The sequence below is a fragment of the Dermochelys coriacea genome, chromosome 6, assembly GCF_009764565.3.
Source record: "Dermochelys coriacea isolate rDerCor1 chromosome 6, rDerCor1.pri.v4, whole genome shotgun sequence".
In the NCBI taxonomy this organism is placed as follows: domain Eukaryota; kingdom Metazoa; phylum Chordata; order Testudines; family Dermochelyidae; genus Dermochelys; species Dermochelys coriacea.
In genome coordinates this window covers 95387536-95407651 of record NC_050073.1, presented here as the reverse complement: position 1 = coordinate 95407651, position 20116 = coordinate 95387536, and the positions used below count along the sequence as shown (strand labels likewise).

Below are 20116 nucleotides of genomic sequence, written 5' to 3'. Positions count from 1 at the left end.
CCACTGAGCTATCCCTCCCCTGATCTAAGGCAACCTGAGAGATCATACATCTCACTCTCCCAGTTAATTGAATGTGTTGCAGCAGTAGCTGTGAAATAGCAATTTGAGGGTACGTCAGGAAAAAATATAAAATTGGTTTCAAATAAAAACCTGTAAATACAAGCCTGTGATTATTTAAGTTTTACAGAGCCTATTAGAGCATGGTAGTAGACAGTGCTAGATTATACACAGTACTTCTATCTGTTTAACGTATGGGAAAATATGATTATTATTGGTGTATTCAAAAATATACAAAAGAAATTGTATAAACAGATTATATTATATTTAAAATTATATTTTATTAAGTTTTTGGCATTTTTTGTTTTTTTGAAAACTACATTGTTTTTATTTTACATTGTATATTTAATTACTTTATTTTAATTTTTATAGAAATAAAAATCACTTATGTCATGCTCTAGGCTCGTTTGACAAATCTGTAAAATCACAATCAATAACAAATAACAAATCTTGCAATATACCTTCATTCATGCACTAAAGGTTAATTGAAAAAATCAGTCTTTTTAAAAACAAAAAATCACCAGCCCCATACATCTCCCACTTTCTCAAAACCCTGAACAAGAGCTGGGATCTGTAGCATGCCCTGAAATTGGCAGACTTGAGCTACTTCATACCATTGTGGGGAGTGAATTCCAAAGTCACTGGGCCTTTAAAGAGAGAGAATGTCCTGCCAGCAGCCCATTCCTTTTCAAAACAAAAGGATTCCTGATCACAATCAGGATAGTATCAGATGGGGGAGAATTTTCAGATCATCAGGTCCCGAGCCATTTTTGCACCTATCCATTTTATGATTTAATAGTGAGTTGATTAATTTATTATATTCCTTGTTTAATTGTGTTTGAAAGAAACACTGTCAGTTAACCTAGCCCTAACTGTGTTATAATTTTATTTTAATATATATATATTATACTCAAGCCTGATCCAGAAAAATTCTAGCATTCCAAATTTTCATTATATAAATTATAATCCATCATATAATCCAGTGCTGGGTTTCTCTTCAGGTTGTGGAGTGTACATGTACATTATAATTAAAGCTAGCCAGAGACCAACAATTCCATTTCATGAGGATTTTCAAGGTTTGAAATGTATTTTAGATCCAGTTCAGGATGAAAACCAAACCTTTCAAAAGTTTTTGCAAAATGGAAAGTTATTGAAATGTCAGTTTTCAGAGTAAAAGGGTTAGCTTTTGATTTGGGACTCTTTCTTTCTGGAATGGACCAGGGTCTACCCTGGACCTCGGGAACCTTTCAGTCAAAAATGCCAGCAAAATTCATACATCAAAACATTTTGATTTCAGTGAAAAAGCATTTTCCCATGAAAACATATTTCACAAAAAATGTTCTGACAAGCTCTAATTGTAACATCTCTGTTCAACTTCTGTATGTTGTACCTCACATAATTTATTTTTCAATATTTGATAATTGCCTCATTGGTCAATTTTAACAATATCAATTTCATCATCTGCTTTTTAGCTTTGTTAGCCATGTTATATCTTTTTTTGATAAATTGTTTATTTTAATTTCAGATTCTCATAATCACAGAATACTATAAAAATCGGTTTATTATTTCTAAACCTATTGCTTTTCCTACAATGCATTAGTTGCCAAGGGGGCCCTCTCACCCTTCTATTTCAGTATTCTAGGGGATGAAGTAGTTGGAATCTGGTCCAGGCATGCTGAGAAAGCTGATGTGAACTGTGCCTGTGTCTCTCACTCTGGAATCAGCCTTGTAACAGGCGATGACTTTGGCATGGTCAAGCTGTTTGACTTTCCATGTCCTGAAAAATTTGTAAGAACCTTTTGTTTGTGTGATTGTAACACAAAGTGTTTTTTGATTTTGTGGCACCCTATAATATCTATGGAGGGAGGGTGATGGTAGTGCTTTTCCCCCCTAAGTTTATAGCTTTTTAATGTATGCATTTAATTGTAGCTCCATAGTCTTACAAGCTTGCTTGCTATCCAGGATTTCCTAAACCCTTGTACAATAACTGTAGCCACAATCCATGATTTCAAATAATCTAAAAACTAGCAATAGTAATCCTTGCCATCTTGCATTAATAAAGTGCCTTCATTATGAAGGTCTCAAAGCGCTCTATAAATGTGGATAAGTAACACTATCTCCATTTTACAGATAAGGAAACTGAGGCACCTGAGGTTAAGGACTTGTTATGGAAACAAACTGTGACTGCACAGTGTAAATTAATAGCAAAATGGTTGCATTAGTGTCCCTATCTGTAGCTGATTTCATGGTCACAAAGTTATTGTTTGGCTGTTAAATCCCTTTAGTCAGAAAGAACATAATGAAAATGTTGTGGAAATTTAGAGTTCATCACTGGCTCCTGTAGCAAGGAGACAACTTTCTGAACTGTGAACAAAGAACATGGTTTCTCTTAAACCATGTCTTCACTCCAAAAAAAAAAAAAAAAAAAAAGGTGTGTTCTGATGGGGAGCCTAGGCTTTAACTTGAGCCACTGAGTAACTCACATGAAAACAATTGTATTGTCTTCACAAGGATTTGAACTTGTTACACACCTTTTTTTGAAGACAAGGTCTTAAGACAGGAATCTGTAATTTCTGCATGGAATGATGTCAGAAATATTCTCTTCACAAGCTGGAACGTGATGGCCAGCCATGGAAGAGAGTTAGAGGAGGGAGCAGAGCATGAGGAGTCATTAAAAAAAAAAAAAATCCCCCCCCCCAAAAATTTGGTTTTTAATTTTTTGCTCCCATTCCTGATCTCTCCTCCCTCTCTTGACACAAAAAGGTCTCCCTTACATGCAAGTATCTGCACACACAAATACTGCCCACTTCACAGACACCCATCTGTGGAAAGCAGGCACATTCAAAAAGAGTAGTGGTGGGCTACCCAAGGAGGACTTAGGCACTGCAATGCTTAGCATTGCCACACTTGAATTTAGGTCTCCTACTTCCCAGGAAAATGCACTAATCAGTGAGCTATGGGGTATTTTGGGGCTGGTCTGTGTCTCAGTCCCTCCTGTTAAAGCAGATCCACTGTGATATAAATAAGTATTTGTTGGAGGAGCGTAACTAGACCCTGGGACTTCCATCTGCCAGCTGACTGCCCTAATCACTGGGCATGCATGTTTATGGGTAACAATTGCTTTATACCCCACTGGATAAATGCATTAAATTGTCTCTAAACTATGGGGAGGAGGGCGGTGTATACACACACCCCATAGTTTAGAGACACCTCCACACCCCATAATTTAGAGACAATTTAATAGCTTCTGCTTTACACCCCATGGTGGATGCATTTCATGAAATGACCCCTGTAGCGTAGGAACCTATGGTGCATTTTAGAACCTTCTAGATACATGATACTAAATATTATACACACACTCTTTTACTCTTTCTTTCTAAAACAGTCCAATGAGGACGACTCATGATCTTTCATGTTGTTATTTTTTAGGCAAAACACAAGCGATTTTTAGGTCACTCAGCCCATTTGACTAATATTCGATTTACAAGTGGGGATAAATATGTTGTCAGTGCTGGAGGGGATGACTGCAGGTAGGTATATCTTTCCATTCTTCCCAAAAAGTAATTAGAAATCTAATATGTTTACTCTGTGGACAATTCTTAATAGTGCAGAGATAATGTTCAAGTTCAGAATCTGAGACATTTAACCAGTTATGTGTTTGTCCCTTATTGTTTGTAAAGAAGCAGTCAAATATTTACAACACCTGATTCTTTTTATTTAAGAGTGGTATGAAGTACAGAGATTCACTAAAGTAAAAAATAGACTGTAATGGCCAATATAGTTTGAAATATTTTTTAATTTAATGGAAAATAATTTTTATTGAAGTTTCTTTTACATTAAACATATAATAATTTTTAATCTCTCTTAACTTTTTGAAAATGCAGCTTATTTATCTGGAAATGTGTGCATATGCCTCATTAAGAGTGACATGGAACCTTTGCAAAGAGGACACTGCGGAAAATTACAGGCATGAAAGACCCATGAGTGCAATGAGACATTCTACAGTGCCCTGCATGCTTAAGAAATGGTGCTGATCTAAGACAGACAACAATCTGTCTCTGAAAGACAAGTGTCTAGAGTCTATCAGAAGGATAGACTATAACAAATATGCTGCGCCCCTTAGATTTGCTACAGTATTGGATAATCCATGTGTGGATTGCACTCACTGCCAGATGTTGAAAAAGAAACACATGGATAAAAGGAAGAAGTGAGTTGTGGATCAATGTATAGTTTCCCAATAAGACAGTGGGGTTTTAATCAAGAGATGTTATTTCTGACCTAATGCTGTATGTGATGCATTTATTATCAGCACGAATGTGTTTCCTTTAAATTCTGGGGATTGAATATCATTGAAACAGATTACTCCTTTTTTTTTTAATTACTGAAAGAAAAACCATCTAGCAGTTCTTAAATAAAACTACACAGTATTTTAATAAAAGATTAAAGTAATAAAATGGGATATGACATTTCTATGAATAGTCAAAAAATGAAGCATTGTCTGGTGAAGCAGTATTAGTAAAGTTTGCTCCTTAGACCTGCAGTATTCATGTGCTTAGAGGCCTGGGTCATAATCCTGTCTGATGAATGCTGTTAGGCATGCATGAACCCATTCTTCAAGGCTAATTTAGTGATTTTGTTGCACTTAAACATTAAATTAGTTCCATGAGCAGAAACAGATTTGCTCACTTTGCGAGTGCCTTGCCCACAACCTAAAAGTCTAACTCCAGTTTTTGCCTTGTGATAAAAGTGTTCTCAGTGGAAGGGAGATTAAACTTGACTGAGCTGCTAGCCTCTTTGCTGGAAATATGAAATAAGATAATTTTAGTCTCTTTAAAGACTGGGGTCACCAGTTGCAAAAACAGAATTTCACAGCAATAGGAATTGTTGATTTTTATTTTCTCAGTATCACTTGGAGGATGCAGAGAGAACATAATCTTTCCAAACACTGGTATTTTGTACATTCAGATTTTTTAACTGGAATAAAACTAGTTGGAAGAGATCTTTATTCAGCTCTCTCTTCTGATTGTAATGTACCATCCAGTCATAACTCTTCTTTAAGTAAGCATGAATGTTAAGGATATGGGCCTGCTTGTAACCCTTAGCATAGGAACGTATTCTAAATGGCAAAATAACACAGACTTAAGCATTTTTAGTGATGATAAACTCCAGGAGAAAGTTGCATTTTTGGTGAAACTAGAGAAGACTGCTTCAATTGTTTGTTTGAAATGATCAAGCAGTGGAGGTGTGCTGTGGGCTATATCTGTTTTTTAAGGAGTGCAGTTATTTTTCATGCAACATGAAAGGGAGCAAAAGTAACTAGCTCACAGGTTGCATTAACGAAGTGCTATTAAATGTGAGTAGTATTGCTATGGTCACAGTTGTTATTGTCTACTTAAATCAGCGTTTGTTAAGGATGGCATTTGATTCCAGAGTTGAGATAGCATAGCTGTTGTTATTCACCTCTTTTATCATTTTACTCCAAGTAAATGTAAAAATGAAACAAATAAACCTCAGCACCCACTGTAAATATCTTGTGTGTGTGGTGGGGAGAAAAAGACAGATTGCATAGAGTAGATGAGAAACTAAGAAGAGACTCAGCCAGACCTCTGTACTCCTCCATGTCCAACAATGCTTGCTGTTATGTAATATAGGACCTACCAATTTCACCCCCCTGAAAAACATGTCACTGACTGTGAAATCAGCCATCTCCCGGGAAATCTGTTCTCCCCTGCTGCAGAGAGCCCAGGGCTCCTAGTTGCTATTCTGCCCACGCTGGGAAGGGACAGGAGTTGTCCTTCCCCTGCACTGTCGCCCTTGGTGAGGAGATCAGACCCATCTCCTGAGGCAGTGCAGAAATGAGAGTGGTACATCCTCACTTCTGTGCTGCAGCAGCTCAGGAGCTGGGCTCTGGGTTTCCATCTCCCCTTCCCAGGGCTCCTGCAATAGCACCAGGCAGTGAGCTCGGGGCTTCTTCCCACAGTGGAGCTTGCTGGGCTGGGGGCTTTTGCTCCCAGTGGCTGCAGCTGGGGCAGCCTGGGCTCTGGCTTCACCACTGGGAACCTCCTCTAACTGCAGGAAGCTGGCAGGGTGCTAATCTTGGGACCCCCTACAACAACTTTGCAACCCTTTCTCCTGCCCATTCCATTTTGTGTGTGGACCCTCAGTTACAGCATCCTGAAATTTCAGATGTAAACATCTGAAATCGTGAAATTGACCAATTTTAAAACCCTCAGGCTGTGAAATTGACCAGAATGGACCATGAATTTGGTAGGGCCCTAGTAATAGTCAATACTAGTAACCCAACAAATAATCTTATACACTGTTTCCTATATCTAACTAGAGTTTCTTTTACAATAGAAAATGTACGGATCTAATATCAAGTGTCTCAGGCAGGCAGGATTTGGAACAGATGAGCTATTGCCATTACTACTAGAGTACGATAGCTTCACTAACCACACAGCTGCTGTTCAAGGTGCTAGGACTAGGGTCTGTGCTAGGGTACACCACTGACTCAGTGGAAGTGTACCTGACTGACACAGATGTGAGATCAGTGCAGCATTACTCTCACTGCCCATTATTATAATATAAACATTAATAGTTAGCATTTATCTACGCTAGAGAAGTCAATTGTCAGTGTAGTAATCTATTGTGTTGCACCCTTTGTTCTGCCACTAATTCAGTGCAGCTATACTACACATCTGAACATGGTGTAATTTGGCCTTGCATCCATGCTAAGGCTGCCTTACACCAGTTCAGATGGGGTGAGTGTCAAAAGCTCCTTTAGCTAGTGAACCTCTTTAAATTGCCAGCTGAAAGTCTTCTTTCTGTGTCTCACCATCTACTACAAATCCTATGCCCACTATCCCCCAGTAAGTCTTCAGCCTGTGAATTGCACCCACCCTATATTTCCCCAGAGTATCTTCGTCTCACACTAACCATTCCCTTATCACCACCTTCAGCAGTGCCCATGCTACGGCTGTGCCACTCCACTGCTAATTTGCCGGCTGACACTTTTGCACTGACGAACCACAGAGGTACATCAGAGCACAAATACCAGCACACAATGCACCCACAAATCACCACTAGGGCTGTAGCAGGAGGTGCACAACAGCTATCTATACTCCCTCTACCCCCAAACTCCTGGAGCTGGAGAGAATAGTGTCTTAGCTGAAGATCTGTGGGGGTAGAGTGCATGTTCCACAAGCAAACTAAGGCAGTTCATTGCTGAAGAGTTTTTGTCTTTGACAGCAGTGGAAACTGACAGCTCACCAATGTGCTAGTGGGATGTGTCTACACTGGCACACAAGTCAATTGTGCCTCAATTAGTGTTTACACTCACTAATGTTAGTGGCGTAATTTCAATCAGATGGGTACCATGCTGCTAAGTGAAACGCTTCTGCAGTGAATACAAGGGCCAATAGCCTATGGGACATTATAACTGCCCACTGGTGCAGAAAAATGCCTACTGTGCTATGATCATCTAAACCTGGAAAGAAGAATGTGAAGGGCTGAGTGTAGACTGGTTCTGGAAGTATGGTGGTCTGGAGGCAATAATGGGGTTGGGGAAGGAGTCTTTCCCTTAGCTATGCAGCACCAACAGGGGCGGCAATGAGCCCCCAACTCTTTTTTTCATATCCTGCCACTCAATCATGCAGGTTCATTTTCTAGTTTGCAATTAATCCAACTGTATGATACTTTTAAGGGCCGGAAGGTAATCTCTTTTAATATTACTAAACTAGTAAACCCCTTATACAAGTGAAAGAATAACCCCTGCAAGTCTAGATACCCATGAATCCATCTGTTATTGAAAAGTATTTAAAGAGAAAACCTGATATCCTATGCCCAGATTGGAATTCTAAAAAAAATCATCTCAGACTTAAACATGACCCTATTGTAGTCAAAAGAGCCAAGATGTGTGGAAAAGGTTGGGAAGAACTAATGAGCCAACTATATTGGATCATTTTAACCTTAAATGTCTCAATTTTTCCTTTTTCAACACATGATCACTGGACACCATTATTTGGATCCATGAAGGGGTTGCGGGAAGAGCAACTTAGTTTAGCACTCCTTTCCAGTAACTGAACATATGCACCAATAAAGTCAGTATTTAGCTGGAACAAAAATCTTAACCATGAGCATAATCAAAAGTTGCTAGCTGAAGTTACCCTAATTACAGAAATCTGGTTAATGCTGGCTGATACCTGCACCACCTGAAAAACAGCACACAGCACCCAAATAATTATCTACATGCTGTAAGTGGATAACAAGCCCTCATCGTATGGAAAGCTGAGCTATTTGGTTTTAATATATACTCTTCTTATAGCAGCAAAGTGACATGTTTTCCTGTTTGATTTATCAGCGTAGTAGATGCAGCAAGCCTTAATTTTTGTCAAAAGCAAGTGGTTTTGGGTTAGCGTGTGTACAACAGACAAATGTCTTGTTGCTAACTGTTTTGGATAGTGAGTGACTCATTCTGTGGCCTTCTTCCTGAATGTACCATGCCTAAACGAAGGGAAGAAAAAACTATTGCAGGTCACACTTTAAACTGCCATATTAGTCATAGTAACCAATTTGATTGAGCAGCCCTAGCTGTGTTTCACGTATATGCTCTTTCATACCTACAGACTTTCCTGCCTCTTGTCATCTGTTTTTTTTCCCCTGATGTTTACAGTACTGTTTGTTTTTACTTATCTGGATAAATACGTGAGCACGCCAAATCCTACTATGCACTCTTTGTACCAATCACTGTGGTATTGTCAGACCAAATCCTTTTCTTGATTTTGGTCCTCTTCAGCTTCTAGTCTTAAACCAAACTGGTCTTGAATACCTGATTGTTTGGGAGAAAGAAAACTGGGTTCATAATACGGAGAGTGGCTGCAACAGATCTGCTTACCAAATCATTCACAAATAACTGAATACAATCTCAGCAGTTACTGAGGGGTTTTTTGGTCACATCTACTTGAGTTATCTATAGTAAAGCCTCTAATCAGGATTGGGCTCCTATTGTTATAGTCAATGTAAAAAGAACTAGGAAGACAGAGTCCAACCCCCAACTATAAAAACAAGGAAGATTGCGGGGGAGGAGTAATGGCATACAATATATGAACATGGTAATGACAAGCAAAAGTTAATTCCACTTCTTTAATTATGGAGGATGTGCTGAAGGAAACAGCAGGAGGGAAAGAGTAAATAAGAACAGTGGGGTGGGCAGAAAAGGAAATAGTAAGGAAGGAAAGCTGGAGAGTGAGGTTGCAAAAGAAGTGACAAGCAGAAGGGGCAAGTGGTCAATGAGTCAAACCACCAACCAGCAGATGAAAAATACCCAGATTTCAAACTGAAAGAACTGACAGCTGGTGAAGTGGCAGCTGCGAGGAAAGAACCCATCTGCTAGTTTAAGTGGAAAGTTACTGGGCATTGCCCCACGCCTTTGTTCCTGGGGAAGTCCCAGCTGCTTCCAAGGGGTAACTTGAGGCTTGGGAGAGCCTGCTTTACTACCCTCCAGCCTATGTGACTAAAAGGAATAAACAAATACATTATGTTTTACCCACACTCCAAAACTGGGGTTATTTTAACTGGCCTAACCTGATAGTGTCCAGGTTTCATATTGCTGAATAACAGGGGTATTTAAACTTTTCTTTAGGAGAAAATAAACCAAAGAATTGTGAAATTCCATCAGATGTTTCATTTTGAAAATGGTAACCATGATCTGCCAGCACAAATTACAGTTGCTTAGAAGGAGGGAGATGCACAAATCTTGCTAATGAGCCTGTACTCATTAGTTTTTGTTTAAATTACTGACAAATTATATTGAGATTGGAGTTACGATTGAGTACAAATCAGTAATTTAAGAATTAAAAAAAATTACAGGGCTTTTGTGATCAAGAAGCAAATAATTAAACTCAGGAGAGAGTTTAAGGCATGAGTTAAAATAAATAGTCAAAATGTGTGAAGGTATGGAAATTTAGAGTCACCCAAACAACCTCAACTCTGCCCTATAGTGACACTATACAATAACCATACACTTATGATGAATGCATAAATGTTTGAAGTCCTAAATTTGATTAAACTGATTTTAAATACTCCCCCTCCCACCCCAAATGGTGATACTAGAAGACAGAGTTAACATTTTGTGTGTCTTATCCATACCTTAACACATTTAGATTTCTCTTGTACTTAATTCCCAAAACAAGCATTCCAAACCCAGGAAATTCAGATTTAGGTTGTTACAAGATTCCAGTAATGGTTTTACCTCTAAATTACTGCTATATACTGTCAATCTTATCTTTAATATAGATTCTTTCGTGGAAGTTTATTATTTAAAATGTCATAGAAACAAGAAACCCAAAGAGAATGTTGCCATTTAATATTTTTAATGATTTGAAGATGGGTCGTATCACCTTTAAATCTTCTAGGACCAGATTTACCAGATATTCTTGCTGTTAATCCCACACAGGAGCAGTGCAAAGCAACTAGCGTGAACTAGTTAATTTCCCCTAACACATAAACTCCACATTCCCCAGAATGCACCCATACAGAAACGTCCCCTATCCCTTCCCCTCCAACTTCCCATGCACACCTCTCCAGAATTTCCCATACCTGTTGAGTCAATCTGGTGCAACAGATAGTTCTTTAAAACAAGTTTCAGGGTTAGTATTCATTTTCTGAGTAGCAGCCGTGTTAGTCTGTATTCGCAAAAAGAAAAGCAGTACTTGTGGCACCTTAGAGACTAACAAATTTATTAGAGCATAAGCTTTCGTGAGCTACAGCTCACTTCATCGGCTCACGAAAGCTTATGCTCTAATAAATTTGTTAGTCTCTAAGGTGCCACAAGTACTGCTTTTCTTTTTGTTCATTTTCTGCCATTTTTCTTAATTAAAAATTTCATCTTTAGCAGGGGCTGATGAATATAAGAATTGCCTGCTTTCAAAACAGCAGCCATCTATTCTCACTGGGTCTGAGACCATAGCTGAACTTGAACAAAGATGCCATCTTTTAAAATTGGTGGCCATTTTGAAAGAGGGCATATTTGCTAGCAAAAGGCACTTCCAGTCTCTCCCCCATGAGGACAAAAGAAGCCACGGCAGCTATTTTGAAAGAGAGTCAAACTAACAGATTTATTTATAAATTCTCAGAAAAATCATTCTGTACCCAAAGGGGAAAATGCTGTAATTTTGGGAGGATACATTGTATCTTCCTATGTAACAAAGTGGCTGCATTCCTACTTTCACTGCAAGACGTAAAACATAAAACTTATGTTCAGCCATAACTATGGAATAGTGACTGGCACTTCTACAGTTCCACAATTGTTTCCAACATGTATTATATCCAGGACATGCTTGATTATTGAAATATTTGGAAATGTAGTAAATGCATTTTATAAAGAAACTCCAAGTGGCAGCACTGATGCAAACTGCATGATAAAGTTGGTTTACTACTCCTTTGTGAAATTCTTGGTGCTGTCAGATAATGCTTTTTCCGTATTTCTAGCCTATGTTCCTTTATTGCTACTACTTGTCATAGTGTTGTGTTTTTTGGACTTGGAATAGCTACTTAAATTTTAACAAGAACAAACAGTTGGTACTTGTGAGCTTTGTTTAACTGTTTTTAGTTCATTTCTGAGTTTACAGCATATACTAAGTAATGGAAAAGCTGTATTAATTTGTGAAGAAAGGTAAAATGTACATTTTATGTAAAGTTTTACATAAGAATAAGATCAAGACCACAGTAGTTATTTAAAATAATGTAAAATCAATCTAAATGGCACTCATTAGAAAACATTCCCCTTAGACTGAAATTATTATTTTTTTTACTTCGTGGGTTTGTCACCTACTGTTTTTATTAGTGGAGCGCATCAGCAGATTGCCTTATACTAAACTTTGTGCAATAGGTGATAGACATCAAAGCTGTTGAAATTAACCAGTGCAGGTATTAATCTGTTTTGCTGCCCTATAATGATTGATTCACTTTTGTCTCATATCCAAAAGGGAAAGCATGCTTCTGAAAGGTGCAGCTAGCTAATAGATGTATTTGAAGATTCTATTAAAAAATTTCATTTGCAGTTTTACTTTTCATTTCAGGGAGGGGGAGAGAAGGGCTGGAAACCACTGTTTCAGTACTGTTCCTCATCCTATGCTCCACCGCTCAATTGTCTAGGAAAATTTTTTACTGAAGTTCTTTAAGCTTAAAATCATTGATCCAGTTGTCTTTTTAGACTGTTTGTGTTTCATTATGGTGTTTGTCAGACAATCCCTCTTGCTTTAACCAAAAAATGTACTCTAAACTAGTCCAAAGGTGTATGTTCATATATTACTGTAATAAGGATCATGGTTTTAAGTGTGCTCCCATTTTGGTTTTGGCCATGACCATTTAATCCCTGTAATCATGCAATACTGTAGTTTTTATGTTATTTTAAAATATTTAAATTAAATCTTCAGATTTTTGCATAAATTCAGATTTTTTAAATTTGAATATAAACTAAACTTTGATTACTTTATCTGCACAAATATTTTAAATTAATTTCCTGATGTGTTCAATTTCAGAATTTAAGAATATATTTGTCACATTTGAGTTTAAAATATGTAGGTGATATTGTTTTCTGATATCTAATGTAAATATTTGTAAAAAAATATATCTTTTGTATATTTTTGTGAAAATGTGGGTCCCCAAAAGATACAAAAGATTTAATAAAAAAAAGTGCATTCATGTTACTGTTTAACAATTTACATCATTTGAACAAAAGAATTACAGATTTTAAACTATTTCTTCACAGTTACTATTCATATGGGTTTATCTTTGCTATATACGTTACAGGTGCTCCCTGGAGGGAGATGATTACAACAAAGTATTTGCAGCAGTGTTGAGTGCTTGAAGAACAATAAAGTCTTTGAGGATAGATTCAAGATGGTGCCTTCTACCTACACTTATCCTTAAAATTGGATTTCCAGTTGAACTGCTCAGTAATTCAAAAACAGTGGAACAATTCACTTTGTTTGCTACATTTAAAAACACTTGCTTACTAATGACTACTTTCCCTCTTACCTTTATCTTCTACTGTCAGATTATCAGAGGCCTATGTACTATTCCTTGAATAAAAAGAAAAAAAACTTTCCATCCCCACAAGAGAATAGTTATTGTTGTATCCATCAGGTACTAAAAATCTTTGAGTGGCTCTACTGAATAATCTTTAAGCAAATAAAGAACAGACCAAACTGAACAGTAAAATACAAACCAGGTCTTAAAATTTTTAATGGAATTTAAAGTAAAATTCTTTCCCTTCACAGATGTTCTCTTCACCGAGTTTAAAAAAAAAAAAAAAAAAAAAGTAAAACCAGCTATTAAACTTACAAATTTGGAAAATTAGAGACATTTCAAGTATGCAATCAATTTCATTTTATGAAAACTATATATATTCAAAACTTCCAAAGGTGTGATGAAAGGTTTTGTAGTATCAGGATTTCCTCTCCATCAGTGTCCAAAGGCAGCAACTTTCATCCACAAATTGTATGATAATTATTCACTGGGGGAGGGGGAAAAACACATAATTAACAAGCCTATTATCCATTATAGATGATTTGACAAGTGTTGTCCTAGCCTCTTAATGATTCAAGTATCAAGATTTCCATTTCAGGGGATATTAAATGGTTAGAAATGCTCAAGAGAGCTAAGCATTTAAAAGAAAGGTGAACATTTTCAAACTTGGTGCCTAAAGTTAAGTTCCTAAATCTCTGTTTAGGCACCTTAATAAAGAGCCTCATTTTCAGCTATTTTGAGCAGTTGCAACTTCCACTGACTTCAATTTCCAAAACCTGCAGCTCTTGCTGACACAGCAGGATTTAATCCTAAAAGTACTGGCATATGAAGGGATATAGATTAATGGTATAGATTTTCCTTAATGAGTTTTACAACATTCTTAACTCTTGGGACAGTAGATGTAAATTACCAATTAAATATGAGGAAACGGAACAAATTACAGGTACTATTCACCTTCAACCTATGACCTGCATATTTCTCTCTGTATGTCATGCAAGTTCTGCTAATAATTTTATCACCAGCAATCTTAAACTTTCAGAGTAAAACAAGAAAAACTCAAGCATTTACTCTCAACACAAGCTATTTCAACTTCAAACACTGGCTATTTTACATTACATTTCTTAATCTTTCCCTCTAAGCCAAAAATTTTACAGGTAAATAAATTCCCCTCACGTGGATATTTTCAGAGTAAACTGTACCATTTTCTTGATTCAGAGCATTAAAAAAAACATTGATACTTAGGATGCTGGCTAATTCCCACAGCATTTCATAGACTAACCAGTTTGCTAGGGTATGTGGAGTCACTGGCGGTGTTAGGAAAAAGGCTGTTTCGCTATGACATGAGGAATACTAAAAAGAGCTACCTGAGCCATCTGGGGTGTCATGTACCATGACATGAGACCAGGGACAAGGAAGAACTGATGTGGAGTTTACGGTCTGACTCAAGGGAGACCAGTGCATTCTACTTAGTCTTTGGGCACAGGCCTGGAACCTTGTTTGCTCTATTCCAGGCCCTCACTGCAGAACTTTGATTTTTCACATTTCTAAGGGTTGAGTTAGTAACCATTTAAGTCACTGTTCAAAACAACAAATACAGAGTTCTGGTTCAAAGACAGATTAGCCTTTGACCATTGCTACACAATAAGATTGTGAAATAATTACCAATCTTAGGCCCTAACCCAATGAACACTTATGCATACATTCAACAGGGCTACTCACGTAAGTAAAGTTACACATGTGTATATATATTCAGATGATCAGGGCCTTAAAAGCTAACCACCGTGAAAGATTTACCTGGTTTGAGTTCGAGTCCATTTCAAGGCATGACGTGGAGGTACAGCAATAGTGGGATGGTAGAATGGACAGTCTGGTCTTGTACACTGGGTGTTAAATCTACAGTGCTAAAATTAATTCAGAGAAGACTAATTAAAGATAGCGCTCCTAAAGCCACAAACAAGATATCTTGGCAAATTTTATACACGAGTACTTATTATTGTATAGTCCAAAATACCTGATGGGCAATAATGGGTCAATAATTTGCAAATTAACAGCAGTGTCAATTGAACCCACTAATGGCAGAGGTTCTGTTTTCTATAAGAAAATGTTCTATCAACAAGATATTTAATAACTGACCATGAATTATAAAAACGCAAATAAAATGTACTAAAACAAATAAACTGAAGACTGTTAAATTGATTGACACTTGGGAGATTCACCGTTTTAGAGGTGGAAAAGAATCATCTGCTAAAATGGCAAATGTGTTCTCAATGTCATAAACAAAAGGAACCAATTTTATGATTTTGTCATACTACTGATCCTGAATGCCCTGAAGGCATCAAGATTCTCTTAGCAGTGCAAAGAGTGTTGCAGACTTGTGATTAATATATTTAAGAATCCATTATTCCTCATTTTCATCCAATCCCTGTGTCTCATGGTCCCATGTTGCATCCTGTTTCAAGGTCTCTAAAGTTGAAGGTGTGTACAGTAAAAGCCAAACTCACTAGGTTTTTGTCTCTAATGTAACCTTCATTATGTTAGTATTGTAAAGGTGTGGCTTCTAAAGATTTATTACAGATATTGGGATTTCTCCTCCCCATGGTGCACTGCAGCAGTGAATTTTCTTCTGCAGCCTTTCAGTCATTCCTCCTCACAGGAAGAGTTTAGATAAGGGGTTAGTTTTGAGTATTCCAAGAATCGCAAGTCCCTGTTACAAAGTCACTAAAGCAACTTATCAGTGGAATTGCAGTTAACTATCAGATCTATGCTACCATATATTGAAGAGCAACAAGAATTAACCTGCAGTGACAAAAAATACATTGTTAGAAGATTTTACCTTCCACTTTTCATCTCTCTAGTGACTTGTAAAATTACATTACTGTCCTGGAAAATAGTATTTCTTGGGACCATCAGTTTTACTAGAAGAGATTCAATCACATCACTGCCTTCTAAATCTCACTCTCTTCTTTCATAATGATAAAGCAACAATTACGGACCAAAAGTGAATTCATTATTCAATTTAAATGAGGGTATTTCCCTTCTTTCATCATGTCCGAAACTGACTTCTGAAAAAGATCTCAGGCACTCTCTCATTGTTGACATAGTGATTACATTTTGTCTAGACGGAAAGTAAGAGTTTAGGCAATGTATTGCAATGTATTTCTTAATCAGATCCTAGAAAGTACTCTAAGGGTACGTCTACACAGCAATGTAAGTTTAGGGTTAGTGGGACTTGAGTCAGCTGACCTGTGTCAGGGAACCCTGGGATTGTGCGTCTGTACTGCATTTTAACCCTAGGTTAAGGATTTTTGGACTCGTTTTACCCTAGGGCGTCCACATTGCACTGCAGAGACCTGAATCAAAGTAACCCTATCCCAGTTTCTTAGTGCCCCCCTACATCGGTCTCAACAGTCTAGCCCTATGAATGTGTTGCTCTGTGAGGAAACACTACTGCCCATCCAGTTTCCTAACTGTGACAGTGCTGTTGATGGGACTCAGGTGCCCATAAGGAGCACATGAGTTGCGTCATTAGTTTCCTTGGTGGCTGCTCAGTAGAATGAGTGCAGTTTGAGAAGGCTTTATACTGAACTACCATCTAACCTGTGATTTGGGCTCTCCAGCTCCAGGCTGAGCCACAGTGGTAGGAAAATGCCTTTGTGCACCTGCTCTGAGGATAATTAGGGCATCAGTTTCTAGAGCTGTCAACCTATTAAAATGAAACTTGGCAAGTCCACATTGTTAAAATGGGATGTTCACTGAAGGTGTTTTGTTTGGTTGGAAGTTGGACATAAAATGGAGGTTTCAGAGGAAAAACAAACGTGTCCAAGCCTGGCTGCTGCCCACTGCAGCTCCCACTCGCTGCCCTGACAGTGCATGCTGCCCAGGCACCCTGCACATGCACCCACAGAGGGGGCCAGAGAGCAGAGAACAAGCAGCTGCCCTGCAGGGAGGGGAAGCAGATAGGGTGTTGGGGGTCATCCTGCCCCGGACATGCTGAGCTAGGAGCTCTGCTGCTCGCCTCCCCTGCAAGGCAGCCACTTAGTCTTAGCTCCGCTCACTGGCCCGCTGCCGCCCCCACCCTCCCTTGGCTGAGTGCAGCAAAATCTGGCTGTGCTCTTGTGACCCAAAAGCAGCTCTCTGCAAAAAGCTTCTTCTTATTGGTCTCCATTGAAAACCCTGCAGGCTCCCTGATAGTGTGCTTGGAGACCAGCGTTCAGCAAACAATGGGTTAATGCTGATCTGAGCTGCTTCTGTTTGCAATAGAGTGCAATAGACTGCAACACTGATTGTCTATGGGCATAGAGAGGACTAAGGAAGTTGCCCCAAGGAACTCTGGGATATATCCAGAAGACATCCAGGACCCGAGTCAAGCCTGGGCCACATGCACACAGGAAAGCAATAGGGCTTGGACCCTACGTCCCAACTTAACATGGGCTCAGACCCTCCAACCCTGCAGGGTCCTGGGATCCTAGGTTCGAGCCCTAGGTTAACACAATTGGTTTGTGGATGTGAGGGGGGTTAGACTTGAGCTCAGGTCAAGCCAGGGCTTACACTGCTGTGTAGACATACCCTAAAAGACAGACTGCTCACAAAATTTCCACATGTATCAAAGGTGATTCTCATAACAAAAGAGAAGTCAAAATTCGTAGCACAAAGGCTACAGCTTCCTCTTACAGCGAACATGAAGAGCCGCAAGACAAATCTCTAACGTAAAGAAACACAATTCACAATTAAAGGCAGCCTTTCCTTTCTTCTCTTCCTTTGGTGGCTGTCTTTACCAATCCGATCACATCTTTCTCTGGAGATACCCTCAATATAAACTTTAAGTGTGGCCACTTCTGGATGCTATATCCTCAATGGGATAATCTTTTAGCTGTGCATACTGTAAGCTAACTATATGACCCCAGGGGCAGGAAAAATGAAATCCCAAGTCAGCATTTATTGTGTGCTCTCCCCATGATATGTTGCAGAAGTGTATTTTCTTCTCCTGTGTCCAAATCATTCCTCATAAGCTGAAGAGTTTGGATAAGTGGTTAGCTATGAGCTGACACAGAACACATATCACAGTGTCAACTGACTCATTGGGGCCAGTCTGATGTAACTGAACAAGTCTGATATTTAGCATTTTCTACAGTTTTACTAGACCACCAAACAGAGTTTAGGAAAGATCATTCAGAAATGTACAACTATAAATCAGTGCTTTTCTGTCTCTCGTTTTCAAGCTATAAATTGATTACCTTTCAGATACAAATTATAGAAGCATTTCTGAGGGTTGCATCATAAAACACAGTAACGGAACGTAACATACTTCTATAGAAGTGTTAACAGACACTTCTTACTTTTGGATGATAAAATGGACATTCCATTTTCTTACAAGCAGGGAAAAATCTGCAGAGCTGACTATTGGAGGTTGCTGGTGGTGCTTGTAGTGGTGCTGTTAGAAAAAGAACAAGAGTATTGTATGGATCAAAACAATTCCATTTTCTCAGCAATTTCTACTTTGTATGTCCAGAGTTCATTTAATCTGAGGATCTCAAATCACTCCGCAAACAATTAAACCTTGTAACAGCCCTGTGAAATACATAAATACATATGTATTTATACATATACATATGAAATACATATCGGGATTATGCCACCCAGCACTGAAAAGCTGCTGATGCCAAGATGGAACGTGGCCACTATTTAGCCACACACAGAAGCACTTCAACAGTTCAGGACAGAAAATGCAGGACATTGCTTCCAACAAACTTCAGGGGAATTTAGGCAGACAAAGAGGTTCAAATCTTGCATTCAGGCTGCAGCAAGCCTGTTAGTTTTCAAATTAAACAGGACTGGGACATAACACCTCAGTGGGGCTCTTCCCAGGAACATATAGGAGTGCAGAAAGTGGCATAAGTGATCAGTATGTAGGACTCTAGCCTGACACAGTAATGAAACCACACCTCACTGTGATGTCAGGAAGCACTAAGCCACTGGAGATGTGGCTCCCTTACCATAGTGTTTCTTATGGGAGTAGGAATTTAACCCCTAAATTTTGGGCAAATTCCAACTCAAATAACTGCATTTAGTGGTTAACCTAATTTCCATCAAGTCATTTCTTTACCCAAGGATAGTCTCTCTGTTTTAATGAGTGAAAGATAAAAATGATCACAATCATGTAAAATTACAAGACAGAAAGCAGACTTCCAGAAACATAAGTCTTCAATTTGTGTTTTCACATCAAAAGATTGTTCTTGTTATAATACAAATTAAATCTGGGGACAGTTTAGGTGCATTTGTTCTTACAGAACTGACTAATTACCTGATCCATTCAGAAGTGATAGGCTATTTCTGTGTGCCACCACCTCTGCCCCATGCTACTCCCTTTGCACTGAATGAGAGTTGCTGGTATGCAGCACTTACACAGAGGAGCTCAGGGATTTGACATTCCTAACAGATTTTGCAGTTATATTAACTCAAGACTTAATGCCCAGGGGATAAGAGAAGTGAGGTGAATGTCAAGTTTCATGCAGAAAACTTTTTCCTCTTAGATATCACCAAATCAGATTCTGTGGGTTAGCTCCAGTTCCTCACATGCACTATTCCCTTCCTCACAAATTCACAATAAACTAGCAATAGTCAAGACTGCTCACCTGGTTTGGGAGGTGGCAATGGGATTCGTCGGCTGGCATGAGTGTAAGGGCAGTCTGGCTTAGTACACTTTGCATCGTATTTACAGTTTGGGTGGATAAACAGGCATTTATCAGCAAATTTGCAACTGGGAAAGACTCTGGGGAAAAAAAAACAAACCAGTTATTTGAACCACGTTCCATGCAGTAGCTAGTGCACACCCGCTCCAGGGCAAACTACAGTTCCCACAGATCAAATATGGTCTGAGCCACAGCACCTAGAAAGAGAGTGAGTTCATTTTGCAGAAGGTGATATTTCCAAATAAGGATTAGATGATGTAAGGCCATAATTTAAAATGAACTCTTTCAACAAGACAACATCAAGCCTGATGGACCGCAAGTCTGATAATACCTGCTATCTA

General features: G+C 38.5%; 2 protein-coding genes across 5 annotated transcripts in view; one reads left to right on the top strand and one right to left on the bottom strand.

Moving 5' to 3' along the window:
• Positions 1–10825, top strand: part of EML5 (EMAP like 5) — a 326380-nt gene extending 315555 nt beyond the window's left edge. For both annotated transcript variants that reach the window (XM_038404486.2, XM_038404485.2), the window contains 3 exons: positions 1692–1845; positions 3487–3587; positions 3942–10825. In XM_038404486.2, the coding sequence (XP_038260414.1) occupies positions 1692–1845; positions 3487–3587; positions 3942–3978 (292 nt within the window). In that variant the 3' untranslated portion in view covers positions 3979–10825. The remainder of the gene's footprint in view (positions 1–1691; positions 1846–3486; positions 3588–3941) is intronic.
• Positions 10826–13278: 2453 nt separating this feature from the next.
• ZC3H14 (zinc finger CCCH-type containing 14) overlaps positions 13279–20116 on the bottom strand; it is a 47449-nt gene continuing 40611 nt past the window's right edge. For all 3 annotated transcript variants that reach the window (XM_038404490.2, XM_043517738.1, XM_038404491.2), the window contains 4 exons: positions 19719–19855; positions 18423–18517; positions 14881–14987; positions 13279–13573 (listed from right to left, as the gene is read on the bottom strand). In XM_038404490.2, the coding sequence (XP_038260418.2) occupies positions 13567–13573; positions 14881–14987; positions 18423–18517; positions 19719–19855 (346 nt within the window). In that variant the 3' untranslated portion in view covers positions 13279–13566. The remainder of the gene's footprint in view (positions 13574–14880; positions 14988–18422; positions 18518–19718; positions 19856–20116) is intronic.